Genomic DNA, 21,902 nt, shown 5'->3' with positions numbered 1-21,902 from the left:
GTGATGATCCATAAACACTTCGTGTTTATGCATACATATTTGTTAATATATTGTTTTGTTAATTATATATAGCGCATTTCGTGTATAAAAGTATAAATTAACATGTATTAATCGATATATAATTATAAAAATGTAATTGAGTTATCCAAACACTCGAGTAATTTCTGATGAATACTCAAAGTATTCCAAATAATAAATCGCGAGGTATTCATTGCAATGAACTCTTAAGGAATACTTCAATGTGAACTCATTGTGGCTAGTTCCACAAGAATTCTTTATGTATTCATTTTTCTACTTCGCTAAGTATTCTTTAAAATGAGTTCTTTAGGAATTTCTGTTAATTTCTGTGTTATCTGGGTGCATTCGACTGATCTGATCCTTTTCTGCTGCCAATATGCTGTCATTTTGTCCAGCAGATTCTGTCTACAAAACACAAGCTTAATGCGGACACAGTAGGCTATGGATCTGCTGTGTGGGATCCTGCTTTTGCAGGTTTAGTTATCTGAGTAAATAAAGTAATGTTGTAAAAACTGTAAGAGAACAGGAGTAGTGTTAGTTATTATTGTGCTAAGGAGCGTCCCAGATGCGCACAGAGTAAAATGGGCACCACCAGTCAGTTTACTGCTTTACACTGGAACCCCGCGTTAGCGTACTCCGCGTTAGCGGAAACTATCCCCTCCATATGCACTCGGCCCACATGAGTAGCGTGTGTGGGGATAGCAATGAGCAATGCAGTCGCGTATTTCACGGAGTGGGAGTGAAACCAAGCAATAGGAGATAACCCCGCGTTAGCGGACCAAAGCCCCGAACAGTCCGCTAACGCGGGGTTCCAGTGTAGTTAAAGTTAGGATAAATTTATAGAATTTAGTGGTGTCCGTTTTACACTGTGCACATCTAGAATTTACTCTTGTGGGTGTTAAATTTTTGAATGCGTTTTAACCTCAAAACGTCTTGTTAAACGTAGTAAAGGTTGTAAGAAATCAACTAATCACAGTCGATCATTTTTCGATCACAAAAGAAATAATTATTTGTGATTGATCAGTTTTTTACAACTTTACGTTTACAACTACGTTTACGCAATTGTAGAATGGCCTTTAGCTAAAATAAAAAAAACACGTGTCTAATATTTTTCGATGTACTACGTATGTACAAAGTTTCAAGAAAATCGGCGTATTGCACTTAGGTAGTGTTACTTGTTAGACATATTACCACAATAGCCCACATTTAGATTAGATGGATTAATTTTTAGTGTTTCTCAAATTTTTCATTACTAACTTGAATTCTTAATTATTTATTTATTTAAACTCCTTTTTTATTATTAATTTATTTAATATTTTTATTTTTTATTGTTATTCCTTATTTTATTTTATTTATTTCATTTACTTAATTTATTTTATTTATTTAACTGATTTATTTTTATTCTTAACTAAAAAGTCTTGGTTTATCCCTTTCTTATTTTACCCCCTACTTTATTCTCCTCCCCCCTACCTTCCTCTTTATCTCTATGGCTTTACCTTTTCGCCTACCACAATACGCATCACTCATGTTTTTGACTGGAAGGACTACGTTTGTTTCGTTATATTTAAATCGTTGGTCTCTTTCTACCTAGAGAGCACACGTTCTTAAATACAGCATTACCATGCAAGTATTAATTTTTTATTTCACTGCATTTCTATCTTTGTTAACAGTTAGGAAATTAACACATAATGCTAAGAATTTGGTTGTTTTTTCCAGTCCATTTTCACCTCACAAGTGGAACACATAATTAACGAACTTTTACTGTCCTCGACTCCTATGTCTTTCAAATTTTTGACTTCTATTGTTATTTGACGTTCTGATCTACGCATTTCTGCTATGTACACCGTTTCACATCTATTATAATTGAATGAAAATTGTTAAGTTCTATGTTGCTTCCGACTTAAATTGTTGTATAAATTATCTACGGTTTATATTAAGTATCTCCGTTCCACGATTTTAGGCTTCTAATCTTATTTCTAATCGCACGATATTGTTCCTGAAAATTTTTTCTAGTGGGCAACGAGACCATTTTGTACATATAAACTAGATTTTTCGTATAAAGCAAATATTGTCATTAGGTGACTAATAAATTTTTTTTTAATTTATCAGAACAAATTGTATGTCGCCCCCTTTACTTTTGTGCATACTTTAATCATGTAAAAGAATTTTACATTTTGTTATTCCAATTTGAAAATCCAAGTTCGGAAAGAAATAATTTGTCACTCCAGGATCCCTTTAAGGCTCTGCATAATATCAAGTAGCAGGAAAAAAGAATAATGAAAGAGAGAGAGAGAGATTTTTCTTTATTCCTTGTTCCTATTTCCTGTTGCCTGATATTGTGCAAAGACCATAATCCTTTTAATTTTTTATATGTACACTCAACAACCTCCCTTCAGATTATATTATGTTTTATTTTATTTCACGTATTTTACAATTGTTGCTATTTTCTTGTTGGAAAACAACTCTGGTCAGTTTTATTAATTAACAAAAATAAAAATGTATATTTATCACAAATATACATCTTGAATTCACAATAATTCGATTTAAACACTTTTTAATGTCTCATTTAATGTTCCAGAAATCAAATGGCCTCGGCTGCGATGTCGCCGACCGATGATGACGAGCTCACTCTCCCTCGTGCATCAATTAACAAAATAATCAAGGAGATTCTTCCTCACGTGCGAGTGGCAAACGAATCTAGAGAGCTCATCTTAAATTGCTGTACGGAATTCATTCACCTGCTGTCTTCGGAGGCAAACGAGATTTGTAATCAGCAACAGAAAAAAACTATAAATGCGGAACACGTTCTGCAAGCACTCGACAAATTGGGCTTTGGCGATTACAACGCGGAAGCAGAAGCTGTGTTACGAGATTGCAAGGCTGTAGCAGCTAAAAGACGACGTCAGAGTACCAGATTGGAAAATTTGGGAATTCCGGAGGAGGAATTATTGCGACAGCAGCAGGAATTATTTGCTAAAGCGAGAGAGGAGCAAGCAGTCGCGGAGCAGCAGCAGTGGCAACAACTACAGGCTGTTACGCAAATGGCGTCCATGCAACAGGGTGACAGCGAACAGGAAGATTATTCATAAAGAAATTCTAATTGTGAAGCTTGTATTTGTGAAGAGTTTATTTTTATTTGAAAAAAAGAAATTTATATATAATTTTTATATATGAAACAGAAGAACGGAGAGGAGGAGAAAGAGAAGAAAAAGAGAGGAAGTAAAAAAGAAAACTGATGGAAGTGGTAGGAATAAAAAATGAAAAATATGCAAATTCTATTATTCTTGCAGACTTAGAAGCTGTTTTTAATGATTTAATTTTGTACCATATATAATATATATTAAACACACTTTCTACATGTCTTAATTTAATATTGTAATTTATAAACAGTATATCTCTCGTATCTTGAATCAATTGTATCTTGAGTTCTTTTTTGTCCTTTCGTGCGAGTCTTCAGATTTAAGGAATTAATCTTCCGTATTCAGAAGAGAGATGGCTTTTCTTGATCACCTCTATAACTTTTGACACATAATGATACCTGTTGATAATATCTGCGTTATTTCATACATAAAAACATTATATAGATTTCTCATATTGATCTTTTATTGGAATAAAAAAAGTTTATTCTTGATTTTTTTTCCTCGTTTCTATATACATGTATATTCGATAATAAAATAATCAAAAATAGAATTAGGTAAATTTAAAGTCTTTGTAGCCAAGTTAAGTAAATTAAAAATTAAGTTAAAATTAATGATTTATAAAATTAATTAAGGATTTACATAAACAAAAAATTAACTCAGTAAAAAGTTATGTTAAGATTAAATTGATAAGTTAATTTTGTGTGTGAAAAGAGAGCGTTATATATTTTAAATAATAACCATAATATTAAATTAGAACGTTATAATTTTTAAAAATTAGATTACTCTAAATAATAAAATAATTATAATATAGACCATCAAATAAATTTATAATTCAATATAATTTAATATTTTTAAAAAATTAAGTTCATATAAAATAACAAAGAAATATTGTTTGTTTGGGTTTAGGGAATTGTATTTTTTTCTTTCATATAAATTTAGAAAAAAATATTTGTGTTTACAAAAAATCATCAATATGTCCCTTGAATGTCGGGTTTTCGTAAATTGAATCAAATTTAGATTCGCGAAAGCGATGAAGCAATAAATGTCTGTAAATGTTGGGTAGTATCTTCGAGTTACCATATGCGTTTTGCGAGATGACGCGCCTATACATGCTAAAATGTGAATCCTATACGGCTAAAATGACCAATCGTACTAAAAAAGCTGTGCCGAAAAGTTTTCGATTCACGCCATTTATTGAAGGACAAGAACTGTGCACGAATGTTGAAATGCTGAGATTCAGAACTTCAGCCACAGATAAGGGATCACTTTCGATGCACATATAACAAAACACTAATTAAAGTTAAACATCTTGTTTATAATTAATTAAGTTGTAAACTTTTTTAAACTTTATTATTTAACCCTTCGTATACAAATTTTTTTCAATCTTTGCATACACATTGGGTGGTTGTCACCCATGGCAATTTTCAAACAGCTGTAACTTTTAAAATATTTATACTAAAATTCTGAAAAAATTCATAGATTAACTTTAATATTTAGAAAAAGTATTTTCACACTTTTGATATTAAAATTTAAGAAATTTTATATTTAAAAAATTCTATTTTGCGATTAAAAAAATTTTTTGCAGTTTTTTAGTTTTTTTCATTTATTACCGGTATTTAAAAGGTACAGAACGCTGAATTTTTAGGGGTCAGAGAATTATGGATGGTAACCATCCAGTGTGTATACAAAGGGTTAACGATAATAGTGAGTTAACTATTTATTATTATACTTTTAACTTTGCAACTAGTTAGTTACTACCCAATCCTGGTTAGATTATAAATAACTGAAAATATGGATGAAATAATTTAGCGTCCAAATAGCAAAAATGAGTCATTATATTATATTAATATTATAATCAAAAATTACCAATTTTTTTCTGTTAATACAGAAGGTGTAATTAAATTCCTAGGAACTCCATGTATTCTTGTTCGTAATTTGTCTATAAGAGATTCTTCACTTTCACAAAAAATCATATTTTCTGCAATAAGAACGATTAAATATTAAGAAAAATAAAAATGATTCAAAGACGATTAAAAATACAATAAAAAAAGAATGTATTAATAATATAATGTTTATAACGATATTTGGTAACAAAAATGATACACATAATAGTTTTTATCTTAATTGTAGCATTAAAATATGTCACTCAAACATTAATATTCGATTTTTTATAAATTATCTAAAATAATTTTTTACCTTTTTTAGTCCTTGAAGGTATTAAAAATAAGTTTAAACCATTTTCCGCCGAACAATGATTTATATCTATACCGCTATGAATTTGCAGTCGAGAACTAGAAAATACTTTATTGTAAAAATCCTGAAAAAAGTAATATTTAAAAATTTGGTAATTTTTAAAATAATGCTTAAATATAAACAAGTCGGCCATTTTAATCAATTCTGAAATATTTCCGAATCTGTAAGTTCAAGATAAAAATGTTTCAGACAGAAGTTGTTTGGCTTAAAGAAAGACATACGACAATATGATTTATTTAAATATATATGGCAAAATCAAATAGAAATCAATTTTTTTTAAATAGAATAATTTAAAAATAATTTTTATTTCTTTGCTTTTTTAAAAATGGAATTATTTTAATTTTTTAAAATCATTTTGTTGTACTTGGAAAATGAGGACAATTATGAATCCCAGTCAGCGAAAAATGATTATTGATACAAACGACAGGAGAAACGACCGCGATTAATTGACCGGTCTGCTCTATATCCAGGCTGATATTCGACTGCGCCAGTCGGCGCGCGCTCTTGCTTGTTGATTACGCGGAACCGGCGTGGCGTGCCAGGCACGCCAAATACAATATACCGCATTCTGCCCTTCTTATTCCGTTGATAATACTTTATTATCGGGAGGATACGCTCTGACCGTCGCACTACACAATGCTTGGGTGCACCTTCTTTGATTGAGCATCTGGTGCGTTTACCTTAAAATCAGAGTGTTACGCTACGTTTCCTCATTGCTATGTTGCTTCCAAATGGTATTCGCGTCAATTTCTACTAAATAAGTCACACCAGGCATTAATTCCAAACACAATCTTGCCTTGAACCAACGTTTTTCCTTTGCGATAGTCCATAACCGTGACCGAACCGTCCACTTCGAAATTTACTTGGCGGAAATCTCTGTAGTTTTTTACTTGTCGGTTCTGATGCACGTACATGGTCTGTTTTTTTTGTCGTAATAGAGAAAATCGAGTTCGCGTCCTAACATTAGTTTGGCCGGAGTTTGATTTATAGCGCTGTGCGTGGTTGCTCTATAATCAAATAGAAATTGTTTAGTTGCTTGCTCTAAACTCAACCCATTATTGAGCATACAAGTGATTTTACGTTTAAACGTGTCCACAAGGTTTTCGGCCGCCCCATTCGTCGCTGGACATTGCGGTGGTGTAGTACTATGACAAATACCCGCGTTTTTAAATAAACTTTGACCCGCAAAGGTCTTGAAATTATCCGTCACTAAATTTTTATGTACCGCGTGAAAACTTCTTAAAAAACCGCTATCGTTGCCTCTTCGTTCATACTTGACATTATAAATGCCTCTAGCCATTTGGAATGACTATCTGTCATCAACAATATCATTTTGCCCGCGATTGGGCTCAAGAAATCCACATCTATCCTGTGCTACGTGTAGTTGGCCACACCCAGGGGATTAACGGAATTTTTATCGGCATTTTTTTTGTTTTCAAACATCGCTTGCAAGTCGAGTAATCTCCTCTAAATCCCTATCAAGCGCTGGCCACCAAATAAACGAGCGAGCCAGGGCTTTCATCTTACAAATTTCGAAATGGCTGAAATGAAGTTCGTGTAATACTATTTTTTTAAGTTGTTGGGAATTGTAACTCAGTGACCCTACAGCAAAATATTAGCCTTGTTCGTTTTGTCTGTTCTGGGTCTACTCGAAGCAAAACCAAGCAGATCAACGCACTCTAATAGGTTGATTCCGATGACGCCAACCTATTAGAGTGCGTTAGTCTGCTTGGGTTTGCTCCAAGTAGACCCAGAACAGACAAAACAAACAATACTATTACTTTCAACGGACAAAGCCTCTCGCTTGCGCCAAAAGGTTAGTAATTCCTGTTTTCTCGATTGTTTCTCGGCCCAGTCGTCCGTGCAAAAACGCATAACTTTACAAAGTACGAGATCTTGTTGTGTCGCTCGCTGTACTTGTCTCCAATCTAGAGTTGCAAAATCGTATGCTTGAACATTATTTAAAAATACAATGGCTACTTCTTCTAATATCGGTACCTACTTCCCTCTTGTGTGACTTGCGGTAAAGACTTAATCAATCGGCATAATTATTCGAACTTTTAATGTGTTTGATCTTATAAAAGCTGACAGAAATATTGCCCATTGCTGTATGCGGGCTGCTGCGATCTCTAAAATAGATTTCCTCGGATGAAAAATACGCGGCATTATCCGACTATAAAAAAAACGTATTCCATAAATATTCAAAGAATGTTCTAACGCCAAAAATAATAGCGAAATCTTTGCGATCTAACTATGCATAATTTTGTTCGCTTACTGCCAACGTCCGACTGGCATACTGGTTTGGGTGATCGTAGTTTCCGAAACGGTGTGATAACACTGCTGAAACTCCATACGGTGATGCGTCGCAAGTTAATATTAGTTCTTTAGTTGGATCAAAATGCGTTAAGAACTTGTCTGATATTAATTTATTTTTAATATTTAGAAACGCTTTATCACAATTTGGCGTCCATTAAAATCCTTTTTTTTCTAAACAATTGTTTACGGTTTTGTACAAATTGTACAACGGTTTTAATTTTATAGCGATGTTTAGTATAAATCTTGCATAGTAATTTACGGATCCCAGAAAACTATGTAATTAAGAAACATTCATTCGTTTTGGCGCTTTACAAACTGACTCAATTTTTTCTTTGATTGGATGTTTTCCATTTTTATCTATACAATACCCTAGATAAATTACTTCATCTTCTAGGAATTTACATTTTTCAAATTTAATGCAGAATTTGCGTCATTTAATTTTTTCAAAACTTCTCGTACACGTTCAAGTATTCGATAATATTAGCCGCCGTGATAATAACATTATCAATATAAATTACTGCCCGGGATTTTCAACAACAACGTAAGAATTCTTTAAAACGACCCTGGTCCTGTTGATACACCGTACGGCACTCGCTTGTATTTATATAACGCCACATATGTACTTATTACGACCATTAATTATAATTCTTCATCTAACTCAAGTTGTTGGTAGGCTACTGCTAAATCGAGTTTTGTAAATTTTTCACCTCACCTTAGCTCATAGAAAACGGTTTATGACCGTAATGGAAAATGATCTACTTTTAAAGTTGGATTCAGAGTAATTTTAAAATCTTCGCATAGTCTGACTGACCCGTCGTATTTCAATACTGGTACTATTGGAGTACTCTATCACTAAATTCTATTGGGTTTATAATATCGTTATCAAGTAGTCGCTGAATTTCTTTTTTTACTTCTGCCCGCATTGCAAAAGATAATTTCCGTGGTTGAATAAATTTTGAGCGTCTGGTTTCAGTTTTAAACTGAATTTACTTTTGTTGAATTTTCCGAATTTGCTTTTAAAGATTTTCGGAAATTCGTAGCGTAAAAAAAGTCAACATTAAAATTATTTGTATTTTCGCAATTTTAAATCGGTCTTGTGGATTGTATTTGAAAAATTTAATGGTCACGTACCTAATTTACTCAACCAGGCGTGCCCTACTATTGGGTGCCCCCGCCCCTTCTCGACAATATACAATGTTTGGTTATCTATTTTGCTATCACGATTGCTACCGTAATCAATCCTATTGCAGGAATTGGTTGCTTATTATGCCCGTAACCTAACGTCTGGTGATTGTAATGGAATTGAAAACAGGTGCTTATGACACTACAATGAGATAGCGAAATCAACGCGTCCAATCTACTTCCATTTTTAACGGAATGTCGTTAATACGAGTGAGTCCCAGATGCGCACAGTAATAAACGGACACAGCAAGCTGAGTGAAACGGACACAGTAACAAACGGACACAGACCAAATGCGCACAGAGCGAAACGGACACAGACCAAATGCGCACACTGCACATGCGCACGGACCAAATGCATACACGGAAAGTCGCAAACCCATGTGATGCAGTGAATGCTTTGCACGCGCGCGCACACACACACACACACACACACACACACACACACACACACACACACACACACACACACACACATACGGGGGTGCAAGGGGGGCCTTCGGCCTCCCTTGCGCACCCACCCCGTCCAAGTCGCTAACCTATGTGGACTTTACTCTGCTTGCAATGTACATGGATTGCATTTGGTCCGTACGCACGTGCGCATGTGCAGTGTGCGCATTTGGTCCGTGTGCATTTGGTCCGTGCGCATTTGGTCTGTGTCCGTTTCGCTCTGTGCGCATTTGGTCTGTGTCCGTTTGTTACTGTGTCCGTTTCGCTCTGTGCGCATTTGGTCTGTGTCCGTTTGGTCTGTGTCCGTTTGTTACTGTGTCCGTTTCACTCAGCCTGCTGTATCCGTTTATTACTGTGCGCATCTGGGACGCTCCCGTTAATACGTATAATTTGAAAATGCGGTGGTACTTCTTTGTGTACGCTTTGTGTACGCTCTTTGATGTACTTTCTGAAAGTTCTGCTTTTACAAAGAAAAAATCGCTTTCAAAACGCGCCTCGTTTATATTCGTTTCGGTCTCATTGCGTGGTTCTACAGGTGCTACATTTAAATTTTCAGCCTTTTCCGCGTCGATATAATTTGTCGTATGTAATATTACTTCTGTTCTTATTTTTAGGGCACATATTGAAAATGTGACCTCTTTGACCACATTCGCTATAGAACTTAAAACGCATTAAAACTTCAATAGTTTAATCTACCGCAACAGTAGCATCCGTTCGTTGATCCGCTGTTTCCCCTCGTCTGCTGTTGTCTGCTTGTTGACTGAGGTTCCACGCCGTTTGGCCGCTGCCCATGTTTGTGGATTTCGATGTATTGGTCTCGCTGCTGGCTCGTTGTTCTGTGAATCTACGTGCTCTGTTCGTTTTCGAACGGTTTATTACATAAAATGTTTTATCTTGACTGGAATCTTCTTGTATGCTCATTGTCCTCCGATTATCCAAACCCGGTGCTTTTGTATCTCTACTGTCTTGGTCAGTTCTACTATCTCCGTGAGTGATTTGTTTGAAGCTCGTATTTTATCACGTGACTGTGCACCACACCCGATATTAGCTGATCCTTCAGATTTTTTCAAGTTCTCCTGTAGCAAATTTACATTTTTGGGCTAAACTACGTAGTGCAAGAGCGTGTAGTCTTGAATCGTTTCGGTTGTTTTCTGTTTCCCTTCTCGAAATGCGAATCTCAGTAAACATTCGTTTGTCTTCGTGTCGTATAATTCAATTAACTTTTCTTTCGAGGAACCGTTAGCATGTTATTTGGTTGATATGCCGCCCGCAATTCGCTGAAAACTTCTGGCAATAGTCTCGTCAGCAGTAAAGGCCATCACACAATGCCAGGCAACAGGCAATAGAAACAGAAAATAAAGAAAGAGAGAAAAAGGGAAGATCCTTTCTCTCTTTCTCTCGTTCATTATTTCTATTGGCCCTAAGGCTGCCTGTTTACGTACTTCTATGTTATTCAATAATATAAATGCGTCCAATTGATCCGAGAAAGACAACCAATTATCGCCCTTATAAAATTCGATTTGTCCTATGGTCGGCATTTTCACTGTATCCCTTGAAATCGTAGAATTGATTATCTCTATCTTACTTGTATCTCTGTTACCGGCTTCGTAGTTTTTCCTGTTTATGTCGAACTCACAGTCATCTTTTTGCGATTTTACAAAAACATTTAGAACTTTTTGTAGCTGATCCACTGTTACAGTATCTTCCACCGTAACAGAAAAATGTTTACACACTTTGATGATATCAGCTTTACACAGTGTTTGTACCAATGATGTTCGCTTGTGTGCGATTTGTTTTAATGCGATCAATTTTGATTTTACTATCACTCATTGGTAACTTTTATCCTCGTCGCCATTTGTTGTATTTGGAGAATGGGGAAAATTATTAATCCCAGAGTCAACTAATAACACAGGCACAAAAAAGTGGTTGGACCTTGAATTCGGATTCAGCGAGTCAAAATACATAAGGATTGACTAGTCCGGCAAACCAGACTAGTCAATCCTTATGTATTTTGACTCGCTGAATCCGAATTCAAGGTCAAAATTGCAAAGTTAGCTCATATTTCATAACCTTAAAACAATTTTTTTTAAATGTTGATGCAGCGGACCAGACTAGTCTATCCTTATGTATTTTGACCCGCTCAATCCGAATCCGAGAATTGCTGAATTGGTTCATTTTTCCTAACCTCAAAAATAATTTTTTTTTAAATGTTGGTTCGGCGGACAGATTAGTCTATCCTTATGTATTTTGACCCGCTGAAGCCAAATCTTTCTCCCTGTTCTTCACTTAGATTTTCTGGGAAGTAGTATGATATGAGAATCCAAGAAATGCAACTTAAGATTTATTAAGCAACCTAGTTTTCTATAGTTCTCCATCATTTCCGCTATCCTTTCTTTATAATCTTGACTTTTGTGGTTTCTTAGAAAATTTTGGGACACCTTTGAAACTCAGCCATATTGCTCTTTCGTCTTCATTCATTTTGGTGACAAAATTGTCGTCTCTCAACACTAAACGTATTTGAGGTTCATCGAAAATTCCTTCCTGCAATTTTGCATTAGAGATGTTGGGAAATTTTTCTTGTAAATACTGGTAGCATTCATCTTTTTTATTCAGAGCTTTCATCCATTGTTTTATGAGTCCTAATTTGATATGAAGAGGTGGAAAAAGAACTTTTGAAGGCTTAACTAACGGTTTATTTATGATGTTTTTAGACCCAGATTGCAAAGACGTCCTTGTCGGCCATTCTTTTCTTATGTAATGGTTTGTTCGATCTCTACTATCCCATTCACATAAGAAGCACGGATTTTTTGTGTAACCTGACCTGATTGTTGACCCAACAATATGGTAAAAATTTTCAAATACCCACAAATTTGCCATCTATGTTTTGTGTATTTAATTTTTTCAAGAACTGTTTTCAGGTTTATGTATTCTTCTTTTATCACTACTGAGTGCGCTACAGGAATGGAGGTATATACATTAGTATTGCGCAACACTGCTTTCAAGCTTCTCTTAGAAGAATCAATGAAGTTTTCACTCATCAGACTTGTAACATCCAGGTTTCAGTTTGTTTATCAATTCAAACCTTCGAGAATAAAAGAGTTAGATATAATAGAAAAGGGGAGTGATTTTTCTACCCTATTCATTCATAGAAGCTCAGACTTGTCATACATATTGAATTTTCCCCGGGTAATGTGGTTATGCAAGCCTGCACGCTCTTGATTATACATCTGTGACCTAGTCTGGTCCTCCGGACCAACATTAAAAAAAATTTTTTTTTGAGATTAGGAAAAATGAGCCAATTCAGCAATTGTAACCTTGAATTCGGATTTTGCGAGTTAAAATACATAAGGATTGATTAGTCTGGTCCGCCGGACCAATCACTATTTTTCTTTTGTGCTTTAATTATTTATTGGTACAAACGACAGGAGAAACGACCGCGATTAATTGACCGGTCCGCTCTATATCCAGACTGATATTCTTCTTTTTCTTCTTCTTCTTCTTAATGGTTCCCGTCCCTCCGAGGATATGGGACGATACGACGAGGAGATGGGACGATGGGGTATAATAATATATGTTGAGCTATGATGAGCGTAATAAGTAGTGAAAAATGCTGAAGTTGAGGATACAAAAAGGAATAGCAGATATAAAGACGGCCGATTGCATCAGCCACGTTCAAAAATTTCGTTAACACGGAACACACGTCCGCACCCGTTCACAACCAATGTGCAACTTCCTAGACTGATATTCGACTGCGCCAGTCGGCGCGCACTGTCTTGCCTGATCACACGGAACCGGCGTGGCGTGCGAGGCACGCCAAATACAATATACCGTACATTTCTTTGTAACATTTTGTGAAAAAAGTTATAAGGGTATGATAGTAAAAAAAAAAACAATAATTTATGAGATATTTCAAACTAGTGTGACATAATTTTGCATAAAGTTCAAAAATATCATAAAATATTTATTTTTTGATTATCTCATTACTTTTCTATATAATAAAAGTATTGAGATGATTAAAAAATAAATACTTTTACACATAATGAAAGTAATGGGATAATCGAAAAATGAATACTTTTATATATAATACGACACTTCCGCATAAAAGGGCGTTAACTCAGAAGCCGTTTGAAAAGAGCTTTAACTCAGAAGCCGATTGAAAAAGGTGTTAACTAAAAAGCCGGTTAAAAAGAACGTTAACTTGGAAACCGATTGAAAAGGGCGTTAACTTGGAAGTCGGTTGAAAAAAGCGTTAATTCGCCTGCTAAAATTTTTCACTTTATTTTAGTTTCGCAGCACTGCCGAAGTAATTTTGGTGCTCGATTTAAAACATAAACATAAACATATTGAAACAAAAATGAATATGTACATCTAGATAGAACATCAAAATTATTTCGGCAATGCTGTCAAAATCGCTTAAATTGAAGCGAAAATTTTGAGGACGCGAATTAACCGCCTTTTTAACCGGCTTCCCAGTTAAGGGTGTATCGGACATACAATCTTAGACAAAAGTGCATGAAATTTGAAATACTTAAATATCTACGCGTAACGCATAGTAAATCTAGATGTAAGAAACTTGAACGATAGTTGAAGTCTTATTTTTACTCTTCAAAGGTATTTTTCACGTATTTGCAATGTTTTTCACTTATAAGTTTAAACTTTTGACAGTGAAAATGCACAATTATCTCATGTTATATTTTATTTCTTTAAAACGGTGTAGTGAAGGCAATTGAAACTTGGCAGATATTTTCATCTATTCATATACTAGATGTACAAAAAAATTCAAAACACTGATACTATTTCTTCTATATTTTTTTAGCTGTTTCATCCGTCAAGATCGTCTTTTTCCATAAGACAGAAAAGGATACCATGTACAATCAGTGAAAATTAAAATAATTATAACTCAGCAACCGTTTAGTGGATGCGTTTTCAATTTTTTTCAGTACATTAGGAAAACTAAAAGAACAATTTCACAAATTTTTAGCAACTTTGTATCATTTTGAACTTTAGTTCGATACATCCTTAACACCTTTTTCAATCGGCTTCCGAGTTAACGCCCTTTTCAATCGGCTTCCAAATTAACGTCCTTTTCAATCGGTTACCGAGTTAATGCCTTTTTCAACCGGCTTCCGAGTTAACGCTCTTTTCAATCAGCTTCCGAGTTAATGCCCTTTTTAAATGGCTTATGAGTTAACACTCTTTTAGTCGAAAGCGACGAATAATACTAGAGATAATTGAGAAGTAAATATTTGCTGCAAAATGTTGCGAGAAATTTGTATAAAAATATTGTAGTATTTAAAAAACAAAATTGACTTTTATATGACCTTAGCATGCACACTCAAGGTTAAATCAATAACACTGTCTTATGCTTCTCTGACAAACAACTTTTGTCTGAAACATTTTTATATTAAATTTAAGTTTATCTTAATGTTTTAAGAATGGGAAAGCCATTTTTGTATTTTATTTTTATCACAATAACTTTCATTGTATTTAGTCTAGAAAAAAAATTCAAATATTTTTAAAAGAAAAAAATCTGTTCTTTCGAATGGCATCAGAATTGACCCACGATGCGAAGGTGAGAAGTTATGGCGGTTTCTTTATTTAAAAAAGTTAAATTTTGCACAATTTTTTTTGAAAATTCGCTTTTTTAAGTGAGAAAACGTTTTGCGTTTGAGAAAAGAGCATTGCAACTACCCTTAAAAGTGGTATGGATATCTAATCTAATAAACCGCACTGGAGTTTTTTTAAATTCAATATGGTGGCTCCAAGATGACACCACGGAGAGGTAAACGTAAAACAGTTTTTTTAATTTTTTGTTTATTTTTATTTTTTGTATTTTATCATAATGTTGACCTTATTTATTTTTTTAATTTGTATTACTTATATTTGAAAATTTTTCTTTTTCTTATTTCAAGTAAGAATTATGAAATTTTGTAAAACGTTTTAACAATAATGCTGATTACAATTTTCGCAAAAGTATGTTCGCGTCACTTTTCCTGTGTGTCTTTAACACTTTTAAGCGTAAACGCGATGCTCTAGCAAAACGTTTTCCTATTTGAAAAAGCAAATTTTCAAAAAAATCATGTAAATTTTTTAAAATAAAAAACCTGTCATAACTTCTCACCTTTGCATCTTAGGACAATTTTGATGGTGCCATTCAAAAGAGCAGACTTTTTTCTTTCGGAAATAGTATTTCAATTTTCTTCTAGGTCAAATATATTGAACGTTATTATGCTGAAAGTAAAGTACAAAAAAATGGCTTTTCTGTCTTTAAAGGGTTAAATTTATAAATTTGGAGATATTTTATTATATTGTATTATTTCATATATTTTCAGGAACAAAATCGACGAAACAAAAGATTAATGAACAAGCTTGTATGAAGAGGATAATGATTAATTTAAAAGTTAAAACATGAGTTTAATTCATATAACTTTTGATTGTTTTGGACTTTACATGTCTTTCTTTAGCATATAAAAAATAACTTAAGAAATTATTAACAAAGTAACTAATTAATTAGTATGGTTGCAATTTAAATGTGATACAAAATTATTCACCCATATTGAATTAAATATTCTTAAATAAATTTTTTTACAAATATCAAAATTTAAATATATAAAATTTATGTTGATAGTTAGAAATAATACTATTTATATCGATTGGTTCCACAAAAAAATCTTTATTTTCTTTTTTATTTTTTAAACCAGCCTATTATTTAATTTTATATAACATAAAAAATATAGAATTTTGTGTTAACATTTTATTTTATAACGGCTATCCTCTAGATAGAGTTTTTATAAGAAAGCTAATTTAACAGATTAAAAAAATTATATGTGATCAATAGAAAAATTGTTAAGAGTAAGAAACAACTGGATAACGATGATGACATAAAGAAGAGCGGTGTGTATTAACTTTTCTATGTACAAAATGAATTTTAATGGATGTGTCAACTTTTTACCACAGAAGATGGATTACCGAGCAACTTTAATAGACTGCACGTTAAACTTGATTAAGGCCGATAATGTAGAGTCATTCGTTTATCCTTGTTCATAAAAATATTCGCTTTAAAAGATAAGTTATGTAGCTTATACGTACAAATCAATGGTATCTCACAGTTTGGAATAAATTGAGGAATAAGACTATATTCGTCAAATTATGATTAAAAGCCGTAAAAAAGCTATTTGTGTTAAATTTTATTATTTAAGCGCTTTCACTACAGATTTCTGATCATTACAGATTTCAAATAACTTTTTTACGGTTTTTAATTTAACGAATATAGTCTTATTCTTCAATCTATTCCGAACTATGGAATACCATTGATTTACGTATACTTAAGGGGAGGCTGAAGTCGTCTGTTTTACCGATTGAACGTTATTATTTTTAATTAGGCCTATTTTTTTACTGATTTCATAGAATTAAAAATCCTTCTCTAGAATTGAAGTATAGACAATAACAAATAGTGCCTCCCTATAATTTCATGTAAAAAACAAAAAAAGTTAGTAAATTATACTTTTGTGCAGTCGTCTCGTATCTTTCATTTGCAACACATAAGTTTTAAAAACTTTGTAAGTACAAATAACTAGTACGCACTAATCTTGATTAGTGAAAGAATAATAAAATGCTTGCAGAAATGAGCTAGAAGCTTTGGTATAAGAAAAAAGCCTCAGAGAAAATTTCGTATATATGTGTGAGTGAGGAATCGGTACGAGGCGGTCCGAGGATAGAAACAGAGCACTAGTTTAATTCACAGATTAATATTAATACGTGTATTTTAATTCTGGAAAAGAATTTTTAAATCTATAAAAGAAATATATACGAAATCTCATTAATAATGTGCACGAATGACTCTACATTATCGACCTCGATCAAGTTTGAGAGGCAGTCCAGCATCCCCTTAATGCGTATATATAACTTATATTTTAAGGCAAATATTTTTATGAACAAAGATAAACGAACGACTCTACATTATCGACCTCGATCAAATTTGGCGACCAGTTTGGACCTCTAAGGCTTAGAGGATGCGCCCGTCAAATTTGATCGAGGTTGATAATGTAAAGTCGTTCGTTTATCTTTGTTCATAAAAATATTTGCCTTAAAATATAAGTTATATATACGCATTAAGTATACGTAAATCAATGGTATCCCATAGTTCGGAATAGATTGAGGAATAAGACTATATTCGTTAAACATCTTAGAGTCTAAGGAAATGCTAAAGTGCCTGTCAAACTTGATCGGGGTCGATAATGTAGAGTCATTCGTGCAAGATTTTGTATGTATAGTATTTCTTTTATAAATTTAGAAATCCTTTTCCAGAATTAAAGTACCCGTATTAATCATTATATGAACTGGATTTTATACCGAGCATTAAAAAAATGTTCTTCAAATTTCTTTTTTTCTAACCTAGATCTGGATTTTCAATTATAAAAAGTTAAAGAACTAATTTTTTTTCTAGACTTTCAATCTTAGTTTGAATTGCACGATATTGTTTGTATATGTTATCCCTAGAGATACAGTTTCATTTTAGACATTTATATCATAGATTTTGTATACTATGCAAATATTGTCTTCAAGTAACAGTTCTACGTACCAAAAATGATTTTTTTTCGTTTTTTATATTAACTCGATCATATTCCTCAAGATTTTGATGTGTTCTTTAATTCTGTAAGAGTTTTACGATTCTATAAAATCAATTTAAAGATTAATTTATTTAAAAAATGTTAGTAAAACAGATGACTTTAGGATCTTCTTAAATTCCAAACTGGTCGCCAAACTTGAGCGAGATCGATAATGTAGTCATTCGTTCATCTTTATTCGTAAAAACATTTTCTTTAAAATACAAGTTATGAAACTTATACATACATTATGAATTATATCCCTGAGTTGGGAATAGATTGAGGAATAAGAATATATTCGTCAAATTACGATTAAAAGCCGTAAATAAAATTTGATTGATCAAATAACTTTTTGGGGGTTTTTAATCATAATTTGATGAATATAATCTTATTCCTCAATTTATTACGAACCCAGGAATACCATTTATTTGTACGCATAAGTTACATAACTTGTATTTTGAAGCAAATATTTTTATGAACAAATAAACTTTAAAACTATTTTTGCATTTTTGATCTTGATCTAATCGTCCCCGTGTTTATTTGCGCACTTTAACCGTGTAAAAGGATTTTCAATTCTATAAATTCAACTCTATAAATTCAATTCTATAAATTCAACTCGAAACTAAAAGGAATGCTCTCTGAAAATTCGAACCATAGATGACAGCTCCTTAGATCGATTGCAATGTATCGGCAAGTTAAAAAGTATTTAAATACACTGGCGCAAAAAACGAAACAAAAATTTTGACCGAATTTTTGGCAATCTTCAAAGTGATGCAACTTTGCGAAAAATCATCCAAATTACATGAACTTTTTTTAAATTAAAGGGCAAAGACTCTACTTTAAGAATCCTTAGGCGAGAGTTTGATTTGTTAAGCGTGACCCTTTTGTATCGCATGAAAGTTGTTTCTCAAATATGTTTTTTTTCATTGAAAAAAGTAAAAGTTTGTTATCATTTTGCAAGTTTCTCGTTAAAATCTTGCTAATATTAATCCGGATTCTTAAAGTTCATTCTTTTCTAAGCAATTTCAAAAAAAAGGAACATGTCGATACGATGTTTTTTGTTAATTATACATGAGTTGCAAATTTGCACTGCATTTTAGGGTATTTTAGCGAATAAATACAATATTGTTAGGATACCATGAAATCATCAATATGATATTGCACATTGATTTTATTCGTGTTTAATTCAATCATACCGCTATCATTAGAGTGACCCAATGTGCACCACGTGGAAGCTGACGGTCGGATTTTGCACATCATGTAGCTCTGAAATTTATCGATGGAAATTTGTACTTACTAATCTGAATATAGCGGATAGCTGATGCGCCAATTTTACTAAAGTCAACAGAAGGTTCGCCATTTTAGCAGCTTGTTCAGATCACACATAAATATACACATACTCATACATAAAAAATAAAAATTCAAATTTCATTTTAAAAATCGGTCCTTTTCATATAATGTGTAAAATTCGATCGTCAACCTCCATGTGGTGTACATTAAGCAAAGTTGCACTTTGAAGATTGCTTAAAAATTGGGTCAAAATTTTTGTCTCGTTTTTTTGCGCCAGTGTATTTTATATTAGGAAGAACGAATATATACTCACATTTTTGCCAATAACGTAAAACATTAACATGCCCGAATAAATTAGTATACATTTATTATAATATTTAATTGTGAAATTGTATAATATATTATGTTAATGTTACAAATGCTAGCTAATTATTATACAACAAATTTAAAATAATAGTTGTCTTCCACACCCTTGAAGTTAAAACTAAAAACGTGTTAGATTTTAGAGGAATGAAAATGAGCCACTTTTAAAACCTTACGTGTTGTTGCCTGACTAACTCTTTGTAACGGCGCAATAGCTTGTGTATTAATAGTCGGTTCTTTAATAATCATTTCTTGTATGGACGCGGTATCAGTGCGTGGTGGTCATTCTTTATAAAAAATAATAATAAATGATAAAAAGGAAATAATTGTATTGCCAAAAAATTTTCTAAAAAATATCTACTTGCAGGCTTAATAGATCGAAGTTGTGTTGTGCTTTCTAGTCTTGCCGTCAGTCTCGCAAAAAACTTATAACGTGGCTTTTTCACGGTTCTCGCGAATTGCCAACGCGTTCACCAGATCTCACACCACTTAACTTTTTTCTGTGAGGGGTCATCTTAAACAACCAGCTAGCGTTGAAGATCTGAAGGATAGAATTGTACGAGCTTGCCGTGCAATAACTCCACAGATCTTGCGCCGGTACTCTGTGAAAAGATGGAGGGAGATCACTTCGAGCATATGTTGAAGTAAAAACATAATAAGTTGTCATATTAAGCAGTTACACGCTGATGAAATTTTTTAATCTGCATGTATTCTTACTTAATATGACTTCAACATATTACTCGTTATAAGAGTTTTGAGTCTAACATACTGATCGTTAACTTCGACGATGTTTTATTTATTTTCGTCAGAAAAAAATGTGGTAGAATATGACTACAGGGGAAGATCCACTTTAGAAAAACCCAACGCGTTTTTAGTGGAACCTCAAGGTGTAGAAGACCACTATTATTTTAATTTTAAATTTGTTATAATTAGTATTTGTAACATTTACATAATGTATTTTACAATTAAATATTACAATAAATAAATACATATTTATTCTTAGACATGTTGATGTTTTATGTTATTGGCAAAAAATGTGAGTAGATATTAGTTTTCCCTAATATAAAATATATAAATACTTTTTAACTTGCCGATACATTGCAGCCGATCCAAGCTGTCACCTATGAGCATTGAAATATACATATACCATACTGCAATAAGCACTGCCTTACCCCACCGCTGCTACCGCGGCCACCAAGAGACAGTTGAATTAGAACGTTTCTTTCTCTATTTATCGTTTAGTATCATGTCTGAAAATAACATCCTGCAACCGAACTTAACTTCTAATAGTCGTGTCGTTATGTGAAGTGCATTGAAATATATGCCATATGTTTTTTTTAAATACATCCCACCAAACACCAAGTTACATGTAACGTACCTGTTAGTTGTAATTTCCCACTCAACAATGTAATTGTAATATAACACGTGTGTTATATTGCAATTATATTATTGAGTGGGAAATTACAACTAACAAGCACGTTACATGTAACTTTGTGTTTGCTCGGATTACTTAATTAAAAATAAAATTAAGAAATTAAATTCCACATCTTATTCAATTTTTCTTAAACATCAACATTTTTTAAATGAGTAGTACATCAAGTCACGTAGCTGCGACAGCTAGTTTGACAAGAACAACAATCACAGTCGCACAATCTTGGCCGCCAAGCAACAGCGCAGTGCGTATTCCAGTGGTATATATTTCAATGCTCATGAGACATCCGAATTTTTAGAGATGCAGTCGGTAAATTATCGCCAATATGTCTCTGATGATAAAAGGTCGGGACATTAAGAATCACAGAATTGCAGTCGATAATCCATTTCCTATGGTAAAAAATTGGCACATATATCCATTAAAATTTACTCATAATTCTATATACAAAAAAGAGAATAGATTTAATAAAAATGTCATAGTTAAAGACGACAAAATTACCTTTTAAAAGAAAGGTACAAAAAAGCGTCAAATGTACATATGCAAAAAACGCCCTCAAAAATATATACTTGTACAAAACAACAGTAGATGTAGATTTGACACTACAAAATGAGAGTATTAAATTTTTTCTTTACAAGAGTAATGATATAAAGAAAATGCGCCAACTATAAAAATGGATGTTTATACGAAATAGAACATCTGCTTTTTTATTGTTATTCTTTGGCTGGCATTCATAGTTTGGTAATTTAACCCGCACCAAACTAGAGATTGATATTAAGATTAATTACAAATATTACAAATAAATATTTTACTACATTATTCTTAATGTTACTAATTTATACAAATGTGCTCGTATTT

The 21,902-nt window shown here is 32.9% G+C and overlaps 2 protein-coding genes across 7 annotated transcripts in view; one reads left to right on the top strand and one right to left on the bottom strand.

The window, feature by feature from the left end:
• LOC105834956 (protein Dr1) overlaps window positions 1-3,649 on the top strand; it is a 61,445-nt gene extending 57,796 nt beyond the window's left edge. For all 4 annotated transcript variants that reach the window (XM_036292294.1, XM_036292293.1, XM_012677840.3 and 1 more), the window contains one exon: window positions 2,597-3,649. In XM_036292294.1, the coding sequence (XP_036148187.1) occupies window positions 2,604-3,107 (504 nt within the window). In that variant the 5' untranslated portion in view covers window positions 2,597-2,603 and the 3' untranslated portion in view covers window positions 3,108-3,649. The remainder of the gene's footprint in view (window positions 1-2,596) is intronic.
• Window positions 1-21,902, bottom strand: part of LOC105834955 (protein SMG9) — a 110,416-nt gene that overhangs the window by 18,488 nt on the left and 70,026 nt on the right. The window contains exons 7-9 of one of the 3 annotated variants that reach the window (XM_036292287.1): window positions 5,355-5,475; window positions 5,025-5,136; window positions 3,297-3,556 (exon numbers count right to left, since the gene is read on the bottom strand). The exons of the other annotated variants lie outside the window; for them this stretch is intronic. Coding sequence (XP_036148180.1) covers window positions 3,478-3,556; window positions 5,025-5,136; window positions 5,355-5,475 — 312 coding nt within the window. The 3' untranslated portion in view covers window positions 3,297-3,477. Of the gene's footprint in view, window positions 1-3,296; window positions 3,557-5,024; window positions 5,137-5,354; window positions 5,476-21,902 lie in introns of those variants that run through there. 3 annotated transcript variants of the gene reach the window in all.

This window comes from Monomorium pharaonis, chromosome 9 (assembly GCF_013373865.1).
Source record: "Monomorium pharaonis isolate MP-MQ-018 chromosome 9, ASM1337386v2, whole genome shotgun sequence".
NCBI lineage: Eukaryota > Metazoa > Arthropoda > Insecta > Hymenoptera > Formicidae > Monomorium > Monomorium pharaonis.
The sequence above is the reverse complement of the archived record's forward strand: the minus strand, read 5'-3'. Positions and strand labels throughout refer to the sequence as shown.